General features: G+C 42.3%; 1 protein-coding gene across 1 annotated transcript in view; it reads left to right on the top strand.

Annotated features, from left to right (window-relative positions):
• LOC120555313 (puratrophin-1-like) overlaps window positions 1-10,000 on the top strand; it is a gene marked incomplete at its 3' end in the record, with an annotated part of 18,181 nt that overhangs the window by 5,812 nt on the left and 2,369 nt on the right. Inside the window, 1 exon segment of the mRNA XM_039793976.1 lies at window positions 2,563-3,461. Within this exon segment, the coding sequence (XP_039649910.1) occupies window positions 2,587-3,461 (875 nt within the window).

A 10,000-nucleotide genomic window follows, 5' to 3' on the forward strand; every position in this document is an offset into this window, starting at 1 on the left:
GTCAGAGAGTGTGTGTGTGTGTGTGTGTGTGTGTGTGTGTGTGTGTGTGTGTGTGTGTGTGTGTGTGTCTGACCCTACAGCCACACAGCTTGCTCTTTATTTTTAAGCAGCGTTTTGAGACAAAAACGATCTCAGTCCACACGAGAGTTGAATCTCCGGCAGCAGAAGTGATCTCAGATTGAACAAGCTGACATCACACCAGTCTGTTCATTTACCGATTATTAACCAAACCGATTATAATCAATTACCAAAATAGTTGGAGATTAATTTAATAGTTTAGACAACTTTCTTTGCAGCTTGTAGGAGTTGAAAACAGAAAATATTGTAACCAATTTTTGTCGGTTTTCAACATTTTTGTGACGATATATATCCAGAAACACCTAACAAAACATAACCATCTCCATTTCCTTAACATTAGTTATTTGTAGTTATTTATGAGTCCTCACTAAAATAATGTTATAAGTTTAAATCTAAAATATACAGTTTAAAAATAATAGTTTTATTGTCTCAACAGATCATCAAAATATATTGAATTTCGGATAAATAAAATGTATAAAAATACAAACTTCAGATATGAAACTTAAAGGGTTAAACACGAGTGTAGAGCGCCCTCTGGTGGACCAACTCTACAACGCCAACACTCAGAACCAAGAGGGTTAGCTTCTCCTATGGCGCCATTCTGATGCTACCGAGCCATCTCCTCCCGTTAGCATCACCTCCCGTTAGCATCACCTCCCGTTAGCATCACCTCCCGTTAGCATCACCTCCCGTTAGCATCTCCTCCCCGCTAGCATCACCTCCCCGTTAGCATCACCCCCGTTAGCATCACCTCCCAGCATCTCCCTCCCTAGCATCACCTCCCGCTAGCATCACCTCCCGTTAGCATCAACTCCTCGCTTAGCATCACCTCCTAGCATCCCATTGGCTCCCATTCATCTCTGACTCACCTGACAGAGAATAACTCTTTACATCTGAAGAGTTTAAAGACTCTATTTGTCCGTGTTTATTTCTAAAGAACACCAATAACCATAAAGAGGCTCCATTACCTGTAGCTCACGTTATGTTCAGTAGCAGACGCTTATAACAATAGGCTAACCATTGGTCATAACCACCGACTACTGTCACACAGTAGAGGAATCAACATAGTACAGAAACTCACTGGACTCCATTACTTTTAAATATATTGTCACTGTATCCATACTGATAGTTTGGAAAATGCCTAAATTGGTCAGGCTCTATGTGTGACTTTACTCTTGAAGCTCTAGAAACTCTAGAAGTTGACAATCCTTTGGAGATAGAAGAACAAGGGTGAGCAGTGAGAGCAGCATGTTTTACCTTGGAGGAGGTGGACAGTTACTGAGAGCTCTGTTAGACCTCTGACTGATAGAAGAGCTCTCTACATGTCTCTGTCCAGACTACTAAACAACCCACAGCTTTACCAGGGGGCTGTTTTAGTGGTGAGGTAATGTGTGTGTGTGTGTGTGGTGTGTGTGTGTGTGAGGGGCCTCTCTCTTTTTATTGCCTCACTCTCTCCTCCACCTCAAGAAAAGGGTGTGTCGCTCCTTTGTACTTCAACAAACAAAAACACCACCACCACCACACACACACACAACACAACCCACACATACCACACAACAAACACCACCCACAACACACACCAACCAACACACACACACACACATGACCTCACAACACACACACACAACACACACACACAACCAACACACCAACCCACACACACAACAACACACAAAACAAAACACACACACACACACACACACACACACACACACATAATGACACATACACAACAATACACACACAACACACACACACACACACATACAATAACTGAACACAACACACCATACACAATAATACAATAATAATATAATAATAATATACACCTATACACATACACACACAACACACCAATAACAATATAATAACATCATCTATACAATCAAACAAACACAACAAACCAAAAAATAATCACACAATAATCACACACAAACAACACAACCACAAATAACACAACACACCCCACACACACACCACACCCCCCCACACCCACACACACAAACACGCACAACACACACCCCATACACACAACAAACAACTCACAAATACACACCAAGAACACACACACCACAACAACAACATACAACACAACACACAATACAAACAAAAACACACACCAACAAATACATACAACCAACAAACAAACAACAATACACACATACACACACAAAACACACGACACACACACATAACCATACACACAACACAACACCTTTACACACGTACACATACACACACAATTCCACACAAACCGCACACACACGGTACGCACACACATGCACACATACACACCCACACACACACACACGTGCACAGGGTTAAACCTACACTTGACAGTGAAAACTATGTTTAGTAAACTAAAGTATATAGACAGGTACTGAGCTGTAACTGCATCCTGTGTGTGTGTGTGTGTGTGTGTGTGTGTGTGTGTGTGTGTGTGTGTGTATCTCTGTGTGTGTGTGTGTGTGTGTGTGTTTTCAGGCGTATGGCTGGGCCCTGGAGGGCATGCGTCAGCTAGCTGCTGTCAGTATGGAGGACTGCACGCTGCCGGACAAATGCTCTGCTGTGATTGGCTGTCTGGAGGACTACCAGCGCCAGCACACGCCCATTCCGGACGCCCGTTTCCAGGAGATGCAGGCGGTGGCCGGCGAGCTGCGCGGCGAGCGCGGCCTCCGCCAGTGGAGCTTCGCCTGGTCCAAGTGTCAGGAGACCAAGAGGATGTTCGACAGGAAGATGGAGGCCGCGCTGCACACACGGGACTCGTCCCGGCGCCGGCGCTCTGACTCCGCCTCCTCCTCCTCCAGGAGAACGCTGTCGGGACTCTGGGGCGTCCACGAGACGGAGGAGGACAGCAACACCTCCTCCTCGCCTCCTCGTCCTTCCTCGCTGCTTCCCCTCACCTCCTCCACGCCACAGCGCACGCCACAGCAGACGCCACAGCAGACGCCACAGCGCACGCCACAACAGACGCCACAGCAGACGCCACAGCGCACGCCGATGCTGCAGCGTCTGTTCCGAAGCGTTTCCTCCGATGTCTCGGCAGAAAGCTGCTCCCCCAGCCCCTCTCTTCCTCGCGTCTCCTCTTCCTCGTCCTTCCTGTCGTCCGTCCGGCGCCAGACGCTCAGGAAGACGCAGAGCTTCGACTGCCCGTCCACGCCCGAGGCGGCGCGCTACTCGCCGTGCCACCGCGCCCTGAGCGAGCCGGCGCGCCGAGGAAACACGGGCGTGTTCATCCGCGGCCTGGAGGTCAGCAGCTCAGAGGCCGCTGACCAGACGCTGTGCCCCAGGAAGGGCTCTCTCGGCTGGGCAGGACCGGGACCGCGCAGCCCCCCGAGGACCACAGGCAGCCCCGCGGCATCAGACCCCCGGCCCAGGGGAAGGTGGGTAATCAAAACGGACCTTCTCTTGTCTTTGGTGGGTTTAACAGAGCAGCTCGTTAGAATGAGATGTGTGTATTTATGAATGAACGTATAGTTTAGAGCTCTACCTGTGTTAGACTGAGATGTGTGTATTTGTGAATGAACGTATAGTTTAGAGCTCTGCTGGTGTTAGACTGAGATGTGTGTATTTGTGAATGAACGTATAGTTTAGAGCTCTGCCGGTGTTAGACTGAGATGTGTGTATTTGTGAATGAACGTATAGTTTAGAGCTCTACCTGTGTTAGACTGAGATGTGTGTATTTGTGAATGAACGTATAGTTTAGAGCTCTGCCGGTGTTAGACTGAGATGTGTGTATTTATGAATGAACGTATAGTTTAGAGCTCTGCTGGTGTTAGACTGAGATGTGTGTATTTGTGAATGAACGTATAGTTTAGAGCTCTGCTGGTGTTAGACTGAGATGTGTGTATTTGTGAATGAACGTATAGTTTAGAGCTCTGCGGTGTTAGACTGAGATGTGTGTATTTGTGAATGAAGTATAGTTTAGAGCTCTACCTGTGTTAGACTGAGATGTGTGTATTTGTGAATGAACTATAGTTTAGAGCTCTGCCGGTGTTAGACTGAGATGTGTGTATTTGTGAATGAACTTATAGTTTAGAGCTCTACCTGTGTTAGACTGAGATGTGTGTATTTGTGAATGAACTATAGTTTAGAGCTCTACCTGTGTTAGACTGAGATGTGTGTATTTGTGAATGAACTTATAGTTTAGAGCTCTACCTGTGTTAGACTGAGATGTGTGTATTTGTGAATGAAGCGTATAGTTTAGAGCTCTACTTGTGTTAGACTGAGATGTGTGTATTTGTGAATGAACGTATAGTTTAGAGCTCTACCTGTGTTAGACTGAGATGTGTGTATTTGTGAATGAGACTATAGTTTAGAGCTCTACCTGTGTTAGACTGAGATGTGTGTATTTGTGAATGAACGTATAGTTTAGAGCTCTGCGGGGTGACTGAGATGATGTGTATTTGTGAATGAACGTATAGTTTAGAGCTCTGCTGGTGTTAGACTGAGATGTGTGTATTTGTGAATGAAGTATAGTTTAGAGCTCTGGCCGGTGTTAGACTGAGAGTGTGTATTTGTGAATGAACAGTATAGTTTAGAGCTCTGCGGTGTTAGACTGAGATGTGTGTATTTGTGAATGAAATAGTTTAGAGCTCTGCTTGTGCTAGACTGAGATGTGTGTATTTGTGAATGAACTATAGTTTAGAGCTCTGCTTGTGCTAGACTGAGATGTGTGTATTTGTGAATGAACGTATAGTTTAGAGCTCTGCTGGTGCTAGACTGAGATGTGTGTATTTGTGAATGAACGTATAGTTTAGAGCTCTGCTTGTGCTAGACTGAGATGTGTGTATTTGTGAATGAACATTATAGTTTAGAGCTCTGCTGGTGTTAGACTGAGATGTGTGTATTTGTGAATAAGATTATAGTTTAGAGCTCTGCTGGTGTTAGACTGAGATGTGTGTATTTGTGAATGAACGTATAGTTTAGAGCTCTGCTGGTGTTAGACTGAGATGTGTGTATTTGTGAATGAACGTATAGTTTAGAGCTCTGCCGGTGTTACACTGAGATGTGTGTATTTGTGAATGAACGTATAGTTTAGAGCTCTACCGGTGTTACACTGAGATGTGTGTATTTGTGAATGAACGTATAGTTTAGAGCTCTGCCGGTGTTAGACTGAGATGTGTGTATTTGTGAATGAACGTATAGTTTAGAGCTCTGCTGGTGTTAGACTGAGATGTGTGTATTTGTGAATGAACGTATAGTTTAGAGCTCTGCTTGTGCTAGACTGAGATGTGTGTATTTGTGAATGAACGTATAGTTTAGAGCTCTGCTGGTGTTAGACTGAGATGTGTGTATTTGTGAATGAACGTATAGTTTAGAGCTCTACCTGTGTTAGACTGAGATGTGTGTATTTGTGAATGAACGTATAGTTTAGAGCTCTGCTGGTGTTAGACTGAGATGTGTGTATTTGTGAATATAGTTTAGAGCTCTACCTGTGTTAGACTGAGATGTGTGTATTTGTGAATGAACGTATAGTTTAGAGCTCTGCCGGTGTTACACTGAGATGTGTGTATTTGTGAATGAACGTATAGTTTAGAGCTCTGCCGGTGTTAGACTGAGATGTGTGTATTTTTGAATGACATTATAGTTTAGAGCTCTGCCGGTGTTACACTGAGATGTGTGTATTTGTGAATGAACGTATAGTTTAGAGCTCTACCGGTGTTACACTGAGATGTGTGTATTTGTGAATGAACGTATAGTTTAGATCTCTACCGGTGTTAGACTGAGATGTGTGTATTTGTGAATGAACGTATAGTTTAGAGCTCTGCTGGTGTTAGACTGAGATGTGTGTATTTGTGAATGAACGTATAGTTTAGAGCTCTACCGGTGTTACACTGAGATGTGTGTATTTGTGAATGAACGTATAGTTTAGAGCTCTGCTGGTGTTAGACTGAGATGTGTGTATTTGTGAATGAACGTATAGTTTAGAGCTCTGCCGGTGTTAGACTGAGATGTGTGTATTTGTGAATGAACGTATAGTTTAGAGCTCTGCTGGTGTTAGACTGAGATGTGTGTATTTGTGAATGAACGTATAGTTTAGAGCTCTGCTTGTGCTAGACTGAGATGTGTGTATTTGTGAATGAACGTATAGTTTAGAGCTCTGCTGGTGTTAGACTGAGATGTGTGTATTTGTGAATGAACGTATAGTTTAGAGCTCTGCCGGTGTTAGACTGAGATGTGTGTATTTGTGAATGAACGTATAGTTTAGAGCTCTGCCGGTGCTAGACTGAGATGTGTGTATTTGTGAATGAACGTATAGTTTAGAGCTCTACCTGTGTTAGACTGAGATGTGTGTATTTGTGAATATAGTTTAGAGCTCTACCTGTGTTAGACTGAGATGTGTGTATTTGTGAATGAACGTATAGTTTAGAGCTCTGCCGGTGTTACACTGAGATGTGTGTATTTGTGAATGAACGTATAGTTTAGAGCTCTGCCGGTGTTAGACTGAGATGTGTGTATTTGTGAATGAACGTATAGTTTAGAGCTCTACCGGTGTTAGACTGAGATGTGTGTATTTTTGAATGAACGTATAGTTTAGAGCTCTGCCTGTGTTACACTGAGATGTGTGCATTTGTGAATGAACGTATAGTTTAGAGCTCTACCGGTGTTACACTGAGATGTGTGTATTTGTGAATGAACGTATAGTTTAGAGCTCTGCCGGTGTTAGACTGAGATGTGTGTATTTGTGAATGAACATTATAGTTTAGAAGCTCTACCGGTGTTAGACTGAGATGTGTGTATTTGTGAATGAACATTATAGTTTAGAGCTCTGCGGTGTTAGACTGAGATGTGTGTATTTGTGAATGAACGTATAGTTTAGAGCTCTACCGGTGTTAGACTGAGATGTGTGTATTTGTGAATGAACGTATAGTTTAGAGCTCTACCTGTGTTAGACTGAGATGTGTGTATTTGTGAATATAGTTTAGAGCTCTACCTGTGTTAGACTGAGATGTGTGTATTTGTGAATGAACGTATAGTTTAGAGCTCTGCCGGTGTTACACTGAGATGTGTGTATTTGTGAATGAACGTATAGTTTAGACGCTGCCCGGTGTTAGACTGAGATGTGTGTATTTGTGAATGAACATTATAGTTTAACGCTCTACCGGTGTTAGACTGAGATGTGTGTATTTTTGAATGAACGTATAGTTTAGAGCTCTGCCTGTGTTACACTGAGATGTGTGCATTTGTGAATGAGACTATAGTTTAGAGCTCTACCGGTTTACACTGAGATGTGTGTATTTGTGAATGAACGTTATAGTTTAGAGCTCTGCCGGTGTTAGACTGAGATGTGTGTATTTGTGAATGAAATTATAGTTTAGAGCTCTACCGGTGTTAGACTGAGATGTGTGTATTTGTGAATGAACGTATAGTTTAGAGCTCTACCGGTGTTACACTGAGATGTGTGTATTTGTGAATGAACGTTATAGTTTAGAGCTCTGCCGGTGTTAGACTGAGATGTGTGTATTTGTGAATGGCGCTGTTTAGAGCTCTACCGGTGTTAGACTGAGATGTGTGTATTTGTGAATGAACTATAGTTTAGAGCTCTACCTGTGTTAGTGAGATGTGTGTATTTGTGAATGAGCAGTATAGTTTAGAGCTCTGCCGGTGTTAGACTGAGATGTGTGTATTTGTGAATGAGCTTATAGTTTAGAGCTCTACCTGTGTTAGACTGAGATGTGTGTATTTGTGAATGAACGTATAGTTTAGAGCTCTACCTGTGTTAGACTGAGATGTGTGTATTTTTGAATGAACTTATAGTTTAGAGCTCTGCCGGTGTTAGACTGAGATGTGTGTATTTGTGAATGAACATTATAGTTTAGAGCTCTGCTGGTGTTAGACTGAGATGTGTGTATTTGTGAATGAGAATTATAGTTTAGAGCTCTACCTGTGTTAGACTGAGATGTGTGTATTTGTGAATGAACGTATAGTTTAGAGCTCTACCTGTGTTAGACTGAGATGTGTGTATTTTTGAATGAACATTATAGTTTAGAGCTCTGCCCGGTGTTAGACTGAGATGTGTGTATTTGTGAATGAACATTATAGTTTAGAGCTCTGCCGGTGTTAGACTGAGATGTGTGTATTTGTGAATGAACGTATAGTTTAGAGCTCTGCCGTTGTTAGACTGAGATGTGTGTATTTGTGAATGAACGGTATAGTTTAGAGCTCTGCTGGTGTTAGACTGAGATGTGTGTATTTGTGAATGAACATTATAGTTTAGAGCTCTGCTTGTGCTAGACTGAGATGTGTGTATTTGTGAATGAGCAGTATAGTTTAGAGCTCTGCTGGTGTTAGACTGAGATGTGTGTATTTGTGAATGAACATTATAGAGCTCTACCTGTGTTAGACTGAGATGTGTGTATTTGTGAATGAACTTATAGTTTAGAGCTCTGCTGGTGTTAGACTGAGATGTGTGTATTTGTGAATATAGTTTAGAGCTCTACCTGTGTTAGACTGAGATGTGTGTATTTGTGAATGAACGTATAGTTTAGAGCTCTCCGGTGTTACACTGAGATGTGTGTATTTGTGAATGAACGATATGGTTTAGAGCTCTGCGGGGTTAGACTGAGATGTGTGTATTTTTGAATGAACATTATAGTTTAGAGCTCTGCTGGTGTTAGACTGAGATGTGTGTATTTGTGAATGAACGTATAGTTTAGAGCTCTACCTGTGTTAGACTGAGATGTGTGTATTTGTGAATGAACTTATAGTTTAGAGCTCTGCCGGTGTTACACTGAGATGTGTGTATTTGTGAATCGCTATAGTTTAGAGCTCTACCGGTGTTACACTGAGATGTGTGTATTTGTGAATGAACGTATAGTTTAGATCTCTACGGTGTTAGACTGAGATGTGTGTATTTGTGAATGACATTATAGTTTAGAGCTCTGCTGGTGTTAGACTGAGATGTGTGTATTTGTGAATGAACGTATAGTTTAGAGCTCTACCGGTGTTACACTGAGATGTGTGTATTTGTGAATGAACGTATAGTTTAGAGCTCTGCTGGTGTTAGACTGAGATGTGTGTATTTGTGAATGAACATTATAGTTTAGAGCTCTGCCGGTGTTAGACTGAGATGTGTGTATTTGTGAATGAGCATTATAGTTTAGAGCTCTGCTGGTGTTAGACTGAGATGTGTGTATTTGTGAATGAACGTATAGTTTAGAGCTCTGCTTGTGCTAGACTGAGATGTGTGTATTTGTGAATGAACGTATAGTTTAGAGCTCTGCTGGTGTTAGACTGAGATGTGTGTATTTGTGAATGAACATTATAGTTTAGAGCTCTGCCGGTGTTAGACTGAGATGTGTGTATTTGTGAATGAACAGTATAGTTTAGAGCTCTGCCGGTGCTAGACTGAGATGTGTGTATTTGTGAATGAACATTATAGTTTGAGAGCTCTACCTGTGTTAGACTGAGATGGTGTGTATTTGTGAATATAGTTTAGAGCTCTACCTGTGTTAGACTGAGATGTGTGTATTTGTGAATGAACGTATAGTTTAGAGCTCTGCCGGTGTTACACTGAGATGTGTGTATTTGTGAATGAACGTATAGTTTAGAGCTCTGCCGGGGTTAGACTGAGATGTGTGTATTTGTGGATGAACATTATAGTTTAGAGCTCTACCGGTGTTAGACTGAGATGTGTGTATTTTTGAATGAACTTATAGTTTAGAGCTCTGCCTGTGTTACACTGAGATGTGTGCATTTGTGAATGAACTATAGTTTAGAGCTCTACCGGTGTTACACTGAGATGTGTGTATTTGTGAATGAGCATTATAGTTTAGAGCTCTGCCGGTGTTAGACTGAGATGTGTGTATTTGTGAATGAACGTTATAGTTTAGAGCTCACCGGTGTTAGACTGAGATGTGTGTATTTGTGAATGAACGTATAGTTTAGAGCTCTGCCGGTGTTAGACTGAGATGTGTGT

This window comes from Perca fluviatilis, unplaced genomic scaffold, assembly GCF_010015445.1.
Source record: "Perca fluviatilis unplaced genomic scaffold, GENO_Pfluv_1.0 PFLUV_unplaced_scaf_72, whole genome shotgun sequence".
NCBI lineage: Eukaryota > Metazoa > Chordata > Actinopteri > Perciformes > Percidae > Perca > Perca fluviatilis.